At 35.6% G+C, this 16,441-nt stretch overlaps 1 protein-coding gene across 1 annotated transcript; it reads left to right on the top strand.

Annotated features, from left to right (window-relative positions):
* The first annotated feature begins 281 nt into the window (after positions 1 to 281).
* On the top strand, positions 282 to 16,212 carry LOC139697811 (alpha-N-acetylgalactosaminidase-like). The gene is made up of 8 exons (XM_071596663.1): positions 282 to 525; positions 2,639 to 2,813; positions 6,621 to 6,795; positions 7,241 to 7,335; positions 10,175 to 10,336; positions 13,434 to 13,631; positions 15,455 to 15,619; positions 16,135 to 16,212. The coding sequence occupies exons 1-8, from the start codon at positions 362 to 364 to the stop codon at positions 16,210 to 16,212; spliced, it is 1,212 nt and encodes a 403-aa protein (XP_071452764.1). The 5' UTR covers positions 282 to 361.
* The last annotated feature ends 229 nt before the right edge of the window (positions 16,213 to 16,441 follow it).

Below are 16,441 nucleotides of genomic sequence, written 5' to 3'. Positions count from 1 at the left end.
GTATATTGGCAAAAATTTTCACAAAAGTTAATATAAGTTTAGTCGAAGGTGTGACCATGGCATAAAGCACTAAAAAAACAGTTGTGTGAGTTAGATTAGCCTTATTCCTTCCATTGACAAAGGTGGTTGTGCCGCCAAAATATTTAAAAAAACAATATTGTGTCTTTTAATTTTTTATGCCATCATCATACCTGTGGTGAGCCTTATATTATATAGTTAAAACTTTCTAAATCCTGATCATGCAAAGTATTTTTTGAAATACATCTTTGTAATAACAATATAAAGGAACTGATAATTAACATCCTATAACAAGAGGAATTATTATACTTATCTAAAATTGAATTTTATTTTACAGAGCCTCATGATGTTTGTTAAATTATCTCAGTTATTATTATTGCTGCTTGTGGTCTCTGGAGCCATTGGGTTAGAAAATGGTCTTGCGAGAACTCCACCCATGGGCTGGTTGTCATGGGAAAGGTTTCGGTGCACCACAGACTGCATGCAATTTCCAGATGAATGCATAAGGTAAATTTTCAAATTTTTTACATATTCGTCAAAGGAGGTTTTCTTTTACCTCCTGTTTAGGTTTGATTGGTTTCAGAGAGAATACAGTAAATCCATTAGTATGCCCAATATTATTACTGGTGCCAATCTCAACAGTGCTGCCACTGGCATATTTACTATTCACTTATATGCTGAAAATAAATCTGTAAAGTGTGAAATATTTCCGGTGATTTTTAAGGATAAGCACTCAGGACACCAGCAGTCATGGAGGGAAGGAGGAGATAATTTATGGGATCAGTTAGATAAAATTATTATAAATGCACCTGTAGGAAATACTTGATTGTGGCAGAGGATTGGAATGTGATGCTAGGTGGAGGTAGAAAACTATCTGGGAGAGAGTTTTATTATAACAAACACTAGATTTAAAGATCAGCATTGATGCAGATGCTCATGAATAATCCCAGGATATAAAGCTAGATATCAGTTTTATTTTTTTTGAGAATGAGATGAGGAATAAGTATAAGAAAATGTAGTGTAAAATCCTTAACTAGAGTGGAAGGAAAGAAATATCAGAGGTAGTTGACTAAACTATAAAGAAGGATAAGGGCACTGGTACATCAGAAAAAAATGGGAACATACCAAACAAGGAAAAAGAAAGTAGTGAATGAAACAATAAAAACAATGGAATGAAAAAGTTAATGAATTCATGCTTTGCAGAGGAAATTATTAGAAAGAATTATGAAAGAAGAAATGGAAGGATGAGAACAGAAATATAGGGATAAGAAAGTACAAAGAGCTAAGCAATGAACTGTGAGAAACTAATAGACTAAAGGAAACATAGTTGAAAAAGTTGTGTGAGGATATAGAGAGTTTATGGAGACTGGGAAAAATGAAAATGTTGTAGGAAGAGGTTATAACTTCAACCTGGTGCTAGTCAGTTTCCTCATGGAATGTTGGAGCTCTCCAGTTATGTAAGTGAAAATGATTGTGTGCTCTATGTATGCCATGAAATTTTACACTTAATCACAGCATGGAATTCTTATTTTATTAACTTAGCATTATACATGACAAGGTAATTATTACAATCTCTTCTGGTTCCCTCGTGTCAAATTTAAAATATATATGCATAGAAAATCGTAAAGGAGGTAAGTCCTGGTGACAGAAGTGAAAGTAGTTGGAAGTTTGTGTGGAAGTTACAAAGTATTTTCATTCAAATGAAGTGAAAGTAGTTTGAGAGCTCATCAGATCAATTAGATTAGCATATAATCAAGTATTAGTCAGCAGTCATGAGGGTTCCAATCATCATTTCGTGCATTACAGAATCAGCATGATAGGTATGAAAGGAGCATTGGTCATAGAGGAAATAAAAGTAATGAAATTCTCAAAAAAAGGATGGCTAAGATTAATATTTAAGTTGAGAGACATAAACTAAAACAGGTAAAGCAATTCACCTTTTTTATAAGTGCTTTGGGGATGGTGGCCAGAGTAGTAGGGACATTTAAAGAATAATTGCAATAGGTAAAGAAGCTTTTACAAAGAGGCAAGAGTTGATGACAGACAATTTTAGCAAAGATGTAAAGAAAATACTAGTGAAAACTTTAGTATGGATAATAGTTGGTATTACTTAGAAACATAGCCACTGGGGCAAGAGAACAAGTGTAGATCAGAGGCTTGTGAGATGTTGGCGTGATATAAAATGGACTGAAACGAAAACAATCAATGAAATTCTATGTATGAAAAAGGAAGAGAGATGGCTTTTGAGAGAATTTCGAAGAAGGCGATGAGATTTTGAAAGTGGCAGTAAAGGTGAAAATTTCAGGAAGAGTAAAGTAAAGAGAGGAAAAGAGTAAGCATTTTGCATAGAATTACAGAAGGTAGAAAGTATGAAGAGCCGAAGAATGAATTAATTTAATATTTAGTATGGGGCTTAGTAATTTTTTGTGTCATATTAGTCAGGGCATAGAATTGCAGCGGTGTGTAGTGTCAGGATGAATCAGGAACCTATCCTAATCTGTTTGGTTACTGCTAATAATAATTATTAAGATGGTATTTCACAAAGCCAAAGCTCCCACAGCACATTAGTTTTGCAAATTAGTATCTCACTGCTCATATATTCTTTCTGTTCTTTTAAAAGTGACAAACTCTTTCGAGATATGGCAGATGCTCTTGCCTCTGAAGGTTACGCTGATGTTGGCTATGAGTATGTCATAATTGATGACTGTTGGCTGGCATATAACAGGGATGCTGATGGAAAACTTCAGCCTGATGCCAGTCGGTTTCCTCATGGAATGTTGGATCTCTCCAATTATGTAAGCTAAATTGAATGCATACACCAATACATGCCATGAAACTTTACCCTTAATGGAAGTGTGGAATTTGCTTTCTAAAAACTCATCATTATACATGACAGGGTAATTTTTTCCACCGATTTTGTTTCTTCCCGAGTAATTTTACAGTGGAACCTCATAATACGTGCATTAACTGTTTCACGATTTTTCTCATTAAGTGACACACTTGTTTAGTGAAATAACTTTTTGTATGTAAATTAATGTTAAATAGGATAATGAGTTCCAGTTCCAATAAAAAATAATTATATACAAGGTTTATTCAAAGAAAATTATGTGCATATTGTTTAGAATCATGGATCACGTTCACTTTTACAGAAATTGCAGAATGAAGCAACTGGGAATGCAAACTTGGTTTGTAAAAGCATAATATAATTGAAATGAATTGTTAATTATTTATGATTCATACTAAATTCACTTTCCTATAGGATAGCATATATAGATTCCCTATAGGAAACATTTCGTTTTGCCGATGCTTCAAAATTCGGTAAAAATGCAACTCAGAACAATCTCCAAATAAATCTATGGCACCACTGCCTTATTAGGGCGATGCCTCATATGCATACGGTATGATACAAAAGTTTCCTTTGACCTCCATATCACAATTAACCTGCTGTTTTGGACTAAACACTTCTCAAAGGCTTGTGGAGTTTCTGAATGATAAACAAGCGGGGGTTTTAATTTTCAAATCGCCACTCGCATTTGTGCAAAATAGTAGCATGAGACAGCCTTCCATAGCCTTATGGTTGGGCAATGCTTTCTCATCTACTGTTACATGTAGAAATGTAGGTTTTCTTCAGTATTTTCTTCCAGAAGATACCTGTCTTGTTACAATTAAAAATGTTGTGGCTGGTAACCCTTAGAATCTTTAAGATTTTTGAAGTCACCAATGAATTACCCTGCTGCCTTTGACTCAGAACTTGCTGAGTTCTTCTCGTTAATTTCTTGAACCCTCCTTTAATATTCTGCCTTTGATGATCCTGACATCTTATTAATGAGATCGGCGAAAATCACTTTCCCCTTTACGCTAATTATATTCTTGTTAAGGGTGCAGCTTTGCAATTGCTTTTTGTTTATGCATATGAGTAGAAACTTTTCAACATTGTTGAGAATATGTAAATGTTGCATAGATACACTTGTCACTCAATTTAAAGCACCTCTCTCCTTAGTCTTGTTTGTGTTCTTTAAGAAAAGGCCAATTGTTAATGATGGCTGATTGTTGATGTGTGTACTATGTCAGCCACGCTCACATTTTGATCCCCATTTTCATTTCTTTTACTTTTCATTTCTACTGTTATTTTTATTCTCAGATGGCTTTCTTCTTACAGATATTTGTTTTGGGGTCAATTTTAAAACTATGCCCAAAATATTATTAAAATTTGCATAAAAAATCACTAATAATATGCTTGAACACAATTTTGGAAAAACGTGACCACTATCGATGCCAAGATGTTAGCAGAACGACTGCTAGAGACAAACTCCAGTTGCAGATGCACAAAGAGTATGGGAATTCCCCTCTCTTCATCACTCATTATGTGAAAAGTTGCTTGTTAAGTGAGTTGTTTTCGGGATCAATAGTTTTGCTTGTTGTGCAAATTACTCACTGTACGAGGTGCTCGTTCAGCAAGGTTCCGCAGGACTATAACACACTCATTGACATCATCATTGTCCATGCCAATATCTTGTTCAGACACCAGTACACTTCACATATGCAGTTGAGTGTTGATGATAGCTTGGTTGGGACAAATAACCATGCACAACTCTTGTCGTATCTACCAAATAAGTCCCACAATCGGTGGGGTATAATATTTGGATATTGTGTGATGACATTATTGAAAATGGGGAACTGCCTAAGAAAAGAAAATCATATTTTTGTGGATAATTTTTTTGTGTCTGAATGTGTGGCTGGCAAATCACTTGCATGAGCTAGGTTGTTACATTACTTGTATCAATTGTTAAGTAGGGAATTTGTGCCCAAACAACTGACAAAAAAATTAGCTGTAGGAAAGAAGGGTCCTATTCTGCCAAGGTCCTATTCTCGGTGCTACCGTGCATAAGAAAAAGTCACAACGTTTTCCAGTAATCTTATTATCCGCCAATTCACTCACTCAAACATAAAGGTAAGAATAATGTGTTAGGAAAACTATCAATTATACAATCCTATAAAGATTACGAGAGTGGAATTGAGAGATCTGATATATGTAATGCTGTACGCATCTTGATGAGAGACGTGCAGTGAATCACTGGAAAAAATATGCTTCATCACATTTTCACTAATAATCCTCAACAGCTATTTAGTTAACAAAGAAAACCTCCCATCTGAGAAAAACCCTATGGCTCGTTTGCATTGTACGAGGGTCATCCGGAAAGTAGTACCCGTTCGTGAAATAAAGACACAAAAGTAAATATTAACAAACATAAAAAATTTTATTTGAAAGAGGATACTTTAAACTACTTCTCAACATAATCTCCAAGCAAATTAAGGCATTTGTCATAACGTGTGACAAGTTTCTGTATTCCTGCTGCATAGTCCTTCGCCGCCAGCTCATTGAGATACGCGAGGGACCCATCTTGCACAAATTTTTGCATAATGCAGATGGTGTTTAACAATTTCATGAACAATTGTTCGAGAAATATTGGGAAAATGCTCACAGATGTCATCAATTGTGACGCGCCGATCGTTCCTCACGAATTCGTCAACTGAGCTCACCAGTTGGTCTGTAATGACAGACGGTCTCCCCGAACGCTCATCGTCGTGTGTGTTCCCCCTCCCCATGTTGAAGTTGCGACACCACCGCCGAACAGACGACTCGTCCATTACATTGTCTCCATACACCTCCTTTAATTGGCGATGAATATCACATGGGCGAACGTTTCTTGCATTGAGGAATTTAATCACTGCCCTCACTTCACAACTGGCGGCGTTCTCAATTTTTTTAAACATTGTAAACAATCACAGAAACAACACAGGCAATGCTAGCGTCACGCAACTTGGCTCAGAGAAGGCAGACAAGCCACTGAAGCTATCTGACCTCGTCCAGCGGCTACTCGCGTCGTCAGCACTTCATGCGGCACGAACGGGTACTACTTTCCGGATGACCCTCGTACTTTTAGCATTGTCAAAGATCTCGTAAATGAATGGTTCCCAGAGAAAAATAACAAGTGTGGTCTATTGGAGGAACGTGTCAGACAAGGCAAGAAGCCATAAAAAAAATACCTGAAAAAATGGAGGACTGTGTGTGTGCAGCAAAATAGTGAAATAGGGAAAGGCAAACATATAATATGCAATAATTGTGAAAAAGTCTTCAAGGTGCATGTTATCCGGAACATAAGTGTGATATTTAGATTATGTTAGTGGGACTTGAGTACATATTTTAGTGTATTCAATGTAATAATTTAAATAATAATGTCAAAAGTATTAAATTTTTTTGTGAGCTAAGTAGTAGTAGCAGAAATTAATTCTGACAAAGTTATCAATGTAAAAAAAATATTGAGAACGAATTTCCTAAACTAAAAGTAAAAGTTGGAATTTTTCAAAAATAAGCTTTTGGTATTTTTTCCAAATAGGTATAAGAGATAATAACTCAGATGAATTTTTTTATTGTACCTGTATGTATTTCAAAGTGTACATAAAAGTATTAGTTCAAATGCATTCTCATTAAGTCCACACCAACAAATTCATCCAAACAACCCTGGAATATTTCACATATGCCATGGAAAAGAAGCTGGTACTAAAAGGGTTAATATGAATCTCTGTCTCTTGCATTTCAGATTCATTCAAAAGGCTTGAAATTTGGTCTCTATGAAGATTATGGCACCAATACATGTGCTGGTTTTCCTGGAATAATCGGTCACATGGAGGATGATGCCAATACTTTTGCAAGTTGGGGTGTGGATTATGTTAAACTAGATGGCTGCTATGCCCAGCTGCATGACATGGACATAGGTAAATATAAACTTATTAATTCTTTTAAATGCTTTTCCAGGCAACTTTTATATTTAAAGTTAAAATAAAACTGCTTCTTTGCTCTTTTGATTTGTTCTAAAATTATGAAGTCCTTTGCCTTTTTTTAGTGTACTGAGGTAATCTTTTATGAATTATGCATGTGCAGCATGAAACATTGAAGATGAATTTCAATGTTAAATTTACACACTATGTTTGCTACAGACTCTTTAGCTTCTTTTACTGATATCTAACTGGAGAAGCAATACAGTAATGCAATATAAACTTAATTTATTCATTGTACTAGGTCGTGAATGGCGTAAATTGCCATTAGGAACTGAATATTTCCCCATTTGGTCCTAAAGTTAAAACTTCCTTAATCTTGCATTGTAATTTATCAGGAAATATGTTAATGTAACATTGTTGAGAGATAACATAAAAATTACAGGTTATCCAGCATTTGGAGACTATTTAAATAGAACTGGAAGACCTATGGTATATTCCTGTAGCTGGCCTGTATACCAGGAATTTAATGGCATTAAGGCAAGTGAATGTCAAATTTCAAAATTACTTACTATATTTCATTATTTTAGGAGTAAAATTACATTGATGTTGTGTAATAATAAGTGCACAAAATATATAATAAAAATACTGTATGGCTTTATGTATGTGGTCTCACTGAGAAGTTATTTTGTTTATTGATGTGTGTCTTTGTTAAATTCAATCATTTCATAAACAAGATTTACATATCCAACACTTTCTTCTTACTATTTCTCACCAATCTTATCTTCTCCATCACTTTCCTTCACTAGCCCCTGCAGTGTATACAAGCTACACCACAACAAGACACACATGTATGTATGGGATGTATGGTACCTGGCAGTATGTACTGAGATGAATGATATGTATAGAATTACCCAAAAACACCCTCTAATTGTTGATTGTATTACTTTATAACTTGGGTAAATATTTTTAAGCTCGCTTTAAAATAATATGGATTTCTAGCAAGGGACTTCTAGCACAATTATGTCCACTAATTGTTCACATATCCCGTTCACTTCTTCTTCCTTATGTTTAATTGGTGGCATGTAGACCTAAATAATGAACAAATTTACTGGTTCAACTGTAACCTTGACTAATAATATTCTCTCACTCAGCTGCTGCTTTTTCCAAACATTTTGCCCAATGCTAATGCCACCCATTGCTGGTTTCCTTCCTCTCTCATGTAAATTACTCAAACTATAGCTCCTTGTAATCCTGGCTATTATTCAAACTATTCTTCAACAGCTATAAAATATGTATACTTCTTTTGTCCACATCCCACTTTATATATTAAATTTTCCCAGTCCTAAACATCATACTAGCACTTGCAGCCCCTATTCCAACTGGTTTAGTCCTCTTCTGTATCTTCTGTGCTGCTGCTGTTGATTTTGCTTTGTTGGTATTTCGTAATATGATGACCTGAGAAGCCCTGCCTCTCCCACTGTTAAGTAGCCCATTGGGCTGAGTTGTGCATTTTCCAGGACTCTTACTTTGAAATAACCCATCAATATTTCATGGGAAAATTAGCGGAGGTAGCCTCCTGTTGCCTTCCTCAATATTTTTTTTAATGTGACACCAACACTAAAATGACCACCTTACTGGGGTCAGACACTTTTGCAGCTGCCTCACTGAGGAACAGACACTGGGCTGTCTTTTGCCTGGCTTCTACCCTATAACCTATCTGTCATGGGTGACCATACCAGGAGCAATTATGCATTTCTCTCCCACCAGCAAAATTCTAATCGTCATCAACACAAGCCTTTCCATCATGTCAAGATTGTAGTCCATGGGGAGGGAAATTTATAATGTAAACCCTCCATATTTGATGTATTATGTTGTGTGTACCTACCCTGAAACTGCATGTACTGAAATATATTTGCAAAGACATGTTTCCCTTATTGATTCCACAATATTTACTTTCACATTATTTGGCTATTTATTCCAAGTAACTTACTGTCACTCGGGAGTTGCTGCAATTTTTTGTAGATAAATAAGATCACACTCCCATATCTACCAATTAGTTATCAGTGGTCCCAATTATCTGCTGATTATAGTAACCCAAAAATAATTTGAAAAATCAAAGAAAAGAGGTTCCTATCCAGTAAATAAATTCAGAGCCACAGCTAGGTAAGGATGGACTGTAGCAAGTTGACATTGTGAAACCCAAACATATTCAATTCGTACCGAGCTCTCAGCATATATTTATTACATTTTACAATAATTTTTAATTTTAATATTGGTTGTCTGGCAATAATGTAGCAATTAAACTTTTCGCCATGTAGGCTTGTAACATGGTTATCCTCTACTGGTTATGCATACCTTAAAGCATATAGCATTATCGATAGTTTCACCTTTCCAGTTTAAAACTTGGAATATATTAACAATAGATATTGAACCACTACTTTTAGCAAAAAAAGTACGAAAATACTATTTCATACATTGAGAAAATTACATAGTAAATGCAGAAATGCCAGTAAATCCCAGCAGATGACTCCTGTAAAGTATCTGTGGCAGTGAAGGATCTCAGGTTTTCCCGGCGTATGGTATTCAAGAAGTTCTCTCGGGTTTCCCACCGGGTCAGGACTTCACCCTGAAGACGATGGCAGAGTCAGCCTTCGAAACGTCGGTGTACTGCAACCTGACCCGGTGGGAAACCCGAGAGAACTTCTTGAATATCTGTGGCAGCTTCTCCTGCATTTATTTTAATTATATATATATATATATATATATATATATATATATATATATATATATATATATATATATATATATATATATATATATATATATATATATATAAAATAATATATATATATATATATATTCACCATCAACACAGTAATCAACCCGAAGGTCGGTTTAGTAGGTGGTGGTAGAGATCACCCAGTACTAAGCCCTATATGGTGTGTGAAAATTCACACATCAGGGTAGGGGGGCCAGTTCCTTTCCCTGTGCCCGTTATGGTTTCCCAGGAAGACCTGGTACCTGAAAAATCACTTCAGCTTGGGTGGAGCTGCAGGTGCCCAGAGTGCCTTGCCCGGGAATCAAACCCGGGACCCTCCGGTCAGCAGTCCAATGCTCTACCCACTGGACTACCGATATATAAATATATATATATGTATATGTATATATATATATATATATATATATATATATATATATATATATATATATATATATATATATATATTATTTCATGAAAAATTTAAAGTGGATATTGTATAGTTTTTACTTGTGGTCTTGAGGAGGTAGCATTATTTTAAAAATAATATGGCTGGTAGGTGAGACGAGGCTAGTTACAACTTAAAGTAATATCAGTCTACTTTTCCATTTCCTTTAGCCTGACTATGAAGCTATCATCAAAACCTGTAACTTATGGAGAAATTATGGTGATATTCAAGACTCCTGGGATGATATTCTAAGCATTATTGACTACTATGCCAGCAAACAAGATGAAATAATTCCTCATGCTGGTCCTGGTCATTGGAATGATCCAGATATGGTATGACATTTACTGTGCTGCATTCCATAGATTTCAATGCCAATAGGTACATGGTTCTAAATCCCCTCCCACACACAACGGGTATAGGGGATGGTTTCAAAGTTTTATCTCTTCTTAAAATCTAACCAAAAATCAAGTGCTGGTCAAATTTTCTATTGAGTGAAATTGAGAATTTCATAGATAAAAATAGAGAATCATGGTGAATAATTTGATGAATAAAGTCCTTTTACTTGGATGGATCCTAGTGCTCTCATTAGCTTCAGTTGACTCATTAGGTTACTGTGGCTGCTTTTGCACAATTTTTTGTCATATTGACACAGCTTATTGTAATAGTCATTTTGGGAAATTACTTTTAATCAATCATTTATCATAGATTTATAACTCATCAAAATATTTAAGAGTTGCAGTAATTAACAATATTCCATATCGAAGTGTTTTTATGCAATGCTAGTGCAACTGGTAGGATACATAGTACCACCATGTTGACAAAGGTACATGGCATCATTTGAGCGATGCAGGGGTTTTATCAGTGCTGGAATGACATTTTGTGATTCTGTTTATTGTCGTTGAATAATATTCTCCTGTAGATATTTGCTTAGGCCAGGGAAAACAATGTCTTGTTAAACTGAAGGTTAAATTTTACCTCCGATTAAGGAAAACACTCAGTTTCATGAATGGTAGTTAGTTTCAGAACCAACCATTAAGCAGCTCAATAACTGCCTGATGATTTTACTTTTGCTACAATGTTCTCATCTGCTAGTGAGCAATTTTATTTGTTCATAAAATCAGACTTGTCAATAATTTCCTTGTTAAGTTAATGTTCACATTAACTTTTGATTGGATTTAACGAGTCATTAAAAACCAGGCCTTAGTTATTGATGCCCTCCCCAAATAATTTGGACCATGTAATTTGTAGCATGGTAAGCTGGCATCAATAAAACCTCTCTAATATTCTATATTAGTGGCTCTACAGTTATGGAGCATTAGTATTTCTGCCACATTTAAAAAGACAAAAAATAGCTTATTTGTCCATCTTCTACCCATTCACTTCATAGGGACAAGGAAGGCTATTGCTTTATCAAATGGGAAGGATTAGAAAGGGGAAAAGTTTGAAAGAGAAAAGTAAATAGAGGGTAAAGGATTCATGCAAAAGTTTCCACCGCATTGAAATGTTTGTCTCTGCATTTCTGGGTTCTCCATCCACGTCAGTTGTCTTATGGACATTGGAAAAATGTCCTCGTATGTAAAGAACTCAGCCCACTTAGTTGAAAAAAGGAACACATCATGGTCAGTTTTGGCATGGTTTCACTATTCACCAATGTGCCTAACCAAGACTCTGTGAAGCTCGTCAGAGGATTCACTACATTGGGCGTACCTGGAGACTTTCCGGAATTGGGGGAACATTGTCTAAGGAATACTTTCTTCCTGTGGAACAGAGATTACTACGGTCAGACAGGAGCAGCAATGGGATCACCAGTGGTAACCAACTAGTACATGGAGCGATTTAAGATGAACGCACTTAACACTCATGATAAGAAACCAATGCTTTGGCTTCGATTCGTAGAAAACACCTTTGTCATCTGGCCTCACAATGAAGATGAATTATACAGGTCCGTGGGACACCTAAATGCACAACACAGTAGCATCCAGTGCACGATGGAGATGGGAAAAGAAACCATGGAAATTACCATTTCTAGATGTCATCGTAAAGAGAAAAAGAAATGGGAACTTGGGATATGCCACCTACAGGAAGTCCACCCACACAGACTGGTACCTCAATGCCTACTTACATAACCATCTATCTTAAAAGGTCGCTTTGATGTTCACTCTCATGCAGTGGGCGTACACCTAATCTGACACTGACTCCTTAGAGACAGCATTGAAACACCTGACAACTGCACTACGTAGGAATGGATGCATGGGAAAGGGATCATGAAAGAGGAAAAGAAATTAAGTCAATTGACCACCCATGACAATGGAGAGGAAAAAGTATCACAACCAAGGGTGCAAGACACCAGTCCATATGTGGCGGGGACTTCCGAAAGGATAGCCAGGATCCTATACAAACATGATGCGGTGACAAGGTTCAGCACCGTGACCAAAATGAACAGTCTCTTGCATAGACCAAATGACAACATCCCTGAGGAGTTATCAGAAGGCATATACACAGTGCCATGCTCCTGCAGCAGATCGTACGTTGGGGAAACCTGCCGATCACTCCCAACAAGGATTAAAGAGCATAACAGGGCAGCATAAGAGAAACAATTTAACTTCTCAGCCATTGCCAAGCATGCTTGGAGTTAGCCGGGACATGCCATCGATTTCGAGGAAGCGAAAATAATCGAGGGACTTGACATCCTAAAAAGACCACAAAATATCAACAGGGACGATGGATATCCATTGAACAGTGCGTGGAAAAGGACTATCCAATCAGAGTGGGTACTTGACTACCAGTCATACATAAGGCGGACAAGAAAGCTTCAAAAAATACCTTTGACCTGAAGATGCAGGCTGGATGGCCAGCAAAACTGTTGTCACCAAAAGACAACCGATGCGGATGAAGAACCCGGAAATGCATAGACAAGTAGAGGTTAAATAGGTTTAAGTAGTAACCAACTCCTAACTCCATAAGTTCCTTTTTTTTGTTAATATGAAAGGAACTTTTCACCGTGGTTTTGGTCTCTTTTTAATAATCCATTGTCGAAAGGCCTCACTTCCATCTATCAATGGGATCTTCATAGATTGTTGTGTTATCACATTCCTAACCTTTGGGAAAGTTGGACTAATTCATTAGATATTCTATTTATTTTTCATTTTCATTTACCTAAGTGATATATCATCATATTTTTGAGAGATCCAAGTGTAGAAGAATCTCTCTTTGTATTATAAATGCAGTCGCTGCAGAAGATGAATAAATAATACCAAATTATGTTAATTTAATAATTTACAGAAAGTAAATTTTGAGAAATAAATTATTTAATGCTTGAATATAAATGCTTTTAATAGGTTTTTACATTTTCAAAACAGAGTACCTAAATGTTCTGTTTAGATAATTTTTGAAGCACTGGAAATTGACTCTCTATAATTCACATTTCAGCTGATCATTGGAAATTTCGGCTTGAGTAAGGATCAAAGCAAAGCTCAAATGGCTATGTGGTCAGTAATGGCATCACCACTAATTATGTCCAATGATCTCCGAAATATTGACCCTGAGTTCAAAGCCATTCTGCAAAACAAAAAAGTAATAGCAGTGAATCAGGACCCACTTGGTATTCAAGGCCGAAGAGTTTACCAGGTGATAATTTTTAGTTTCTCTCAGATTTTATGTATAATATTTAAAAAGCATTTTAATTTTTTTATGTCATAATTCTCAGAATTGGTTTGAATTATCTTTCCTCTTTATTATCATTGTATTATTATTGTTGTTGTTAATCTTCCATGTAGCAACAGACTTCAGTTGTCCTCTATAAACAATGACAGCTCAATTAATCATCTCAATTATGCAGTCTGTCCGGTTGGTATCCCGCCATACAATATTTTGAGAAAAATAGGCAACTCAGAACAATGAGGCCTTAGTCCCCTCAAAAAACTCTCATTGGGAGCTCATGCACTGATAGCAGTATCTCTTTCACTTTTCAAAACAATCAGCAAAGTCCTTTTCCAAAATGGTTATCAGCTGGCTCGTCACATTCTCTTCTATCCCGTCAATGTCAAGAATTTTGTGCTACATTTGCAGGAGACCTGCTCCAAACCGCAAGCAGTGACCCAGGTTTTCTAAAAAAGGTCATAACTGGAGATGTTTCATGGGTCTCGGCCTATAACCCTGAGACAAAAGTCCAATCTTTCCAAACAGTGGAAGGGGACCAAGGCCTCGTTGTTCTATTTAGGCTATTTTTCTCAAAATATTGCTAGGGTGGATTCTTTCCGGACAGACCTCTCATATAGCAGTGAGTAATTGATTCAAAGTCAATAGAATCATAGGCAATCCGTTGTTTCACAAAATTTATTTACTCATGGTCTTGGTTTAATTGGAGGAGTCATTACCCCTTGTTGTTGAATGGTGGGCAAATAAAGTGTGGATCAGTCAATGTAGAAGGAATGGGAGAGCCCCTCGCCCTGAACACATGACTGACAAAGTGTGAAAAATCCATGTGGAAGTGGGATGCAGGCAAAAATTTGTAGTCATTTCTATAATTGCATTGAATCTATGACTGTTCAAGAGTGTTCTTTCTCAGTCCTTAATTTGTGTAGTATTTAATTTCAGAATCCTAGTAAGTCTTATGGTAATTTTGTATCAGATTTTTTGTTAAGTGGTTTTTCATGTTTTTGTTTTAAAAAAATACCTACATACAGTTAAACGACCATTAGATAAACCAAGGCAATCATTTAGGGGCACTAAGAACAGGAATGCCTGTACAATTCTAGCAAACTATTGGTCATGTTAACATTAAACAAATATTATTGTGATAATTATATTTCAACTTGTATTAATTGAGTATTTAATTTGATGTATTCCCAGAAATAAGACTAAAAAGCAATTAAAATATCAATATCTGAAAAATAAAATGGCATAAATTGTATAAATACTGCAAAAAAATGTCATGAGAGTCTGAAATAATGATGTATTTGAGGTGTGTCAGCAGATATGGAAAAGTTTGCAGAGCTCTAATGTGTGATAGGTAATTTTGGACAAGCAACATTTCAACTTGGAAAAGAACAGTTTGTGCATGAAACTGATGATGAATTCGGAACCGATTTTAATATCAGAGGCAGGCTATTAGTACTTTTTCAATTATTGATGCCACCGTTGCATCGATTTAAAAATTCGAGTACAGGTACCTGTGCATGCCCATAATCATAAAAAAGCTCTGTTTCCTTTTTAATAGTTATGAAGTACTAATCCAGATTTTCCAAAACTTTTTAAAATTCAGAAACATTTTTATACCTTTTATAAATATTTTTAAAATCATTTAAGAATATCTATAATATGATATCAACTTGTGCAAATGAATATTATATCAGAATGTTTTTCAAGAGTCAAGTTTTTATCTATGAAAAAGATGCTAACAAATGCTTGCTATAATAATGACACACACATAATTTTTGTAATATCTGTAGAATAACAATGTTGAGGTTTGGACTCGACCTGTGATGCCAGTTCAAAATAACCAGTCTTCCTATGCAGTTGTTGTTCTAAGTCGCCGTACTGATGGTACACCATTCAAAATATCTGTCCTCCTAGAGCTTCTAGGTTTGACAAACCCTGCTGGATATGCATTTGAAGTGAGTTGAATTTGATACATCTTTCTGTAGTTTCTATTAATATTTATCATTACTATGTAACTCCAAATCTCATTTTTCCCAAATTTTTACATTATCTTGTGTCTAAATGAAAAGCCAAAGAAACAATCAGCAAAAGAATGTCTCAGGCACAGACTAATGTAGTTTACTCAGCTGCAAGTGTAATTTATTACAAGGCACAATCCTTGCTATGTCTCTTCTTTAATTTCTTCAGCATCTCTATCAAATTCCATTACTAAAATTAGACATGCTGATTCACTATTCAGCGTGTCACTTCTGCTATTGATTTACATCCACTTCTCTTGTGCGTGCCACCTGTCATGATGCATAATTCTCAGTTACTAATAAAATAAAGGCTTGTAATCTAAAAGCTGTGAGCTCCCAGGAAACCTTTATTATTTTTTATAATAGTCTCATTTTCTGATATTTTCCTAGTTATTTTGAATTGTTTTCTAATACTCACAAAGGTATTTAATTCAAGTCCAATCTCTTTTTAGGAACTATTTGATGGAGTCACCCATGGTGAATTATTACCCACAGATGATTTTGAAGTGAGAGTAAACCCTACAGGTTAGTACATTGCCATCGAAAAATTTAATAAAAACTAACAAAGAATATTTAACTGCCTAAAGTCTACAATTCTTATTCTTGCTTGGATTAGGGCTTTTGTGGCCATTAGTTTTGGTATTGTGTCGTGTTTATAAAGGCTTTGGATGGCCTGTGAACACCACAGTGCATCCCTCTGGACTCATGAAACATTTTTGAACTGGGTAAAGCTTACAATGGCTCCTTCTCTGGGTTTCA

This window comes from Hetaerina americana, unplaced genomic scaffold (assembly GCF_022747635.1).
Source record: "Hetaerina americana unplaced genomic scaffold, ioHetAmer1.1.p SCAF_8, whole genome shotgun sequence".
In the NCBI taxonomy this organism is placed as follows: domain Eukaryota; kingdom Metazoa; phylum Arthropoda; class Insecta; order Odonata; family Calopterygidae; genus Hetaerina; species Hetaerina americana.
Note: the sequence above shows the minus strand (reverse complement) of the source record. Positions and strands in the feature narration are given on the sequence as shown.

Bases quoted from the DNA above. Each gene is read 5' to 3' on its own strand.
- LOC139697811 (XM_071596663.1), top strand. From the start codon at position 362: ATGATGTTTGTTAAATTATCTCAGTTATTATTATTGCTGCTTGTGGTC. The intron at 10,337-13,433 runs GTATGACATTTA...TTCACATTTCAG, and splicing joins ATTGGAATGATCCAGATATG to CTGATCATTGGAAATTTCGG. The intron at 13,632-15,454 runs GTGATAATTTTT...TAATATCTGTAG, and splicing joins AAGGCCGAAGAGTTTACCAG to AATAACAATGTTGAGGTTTG.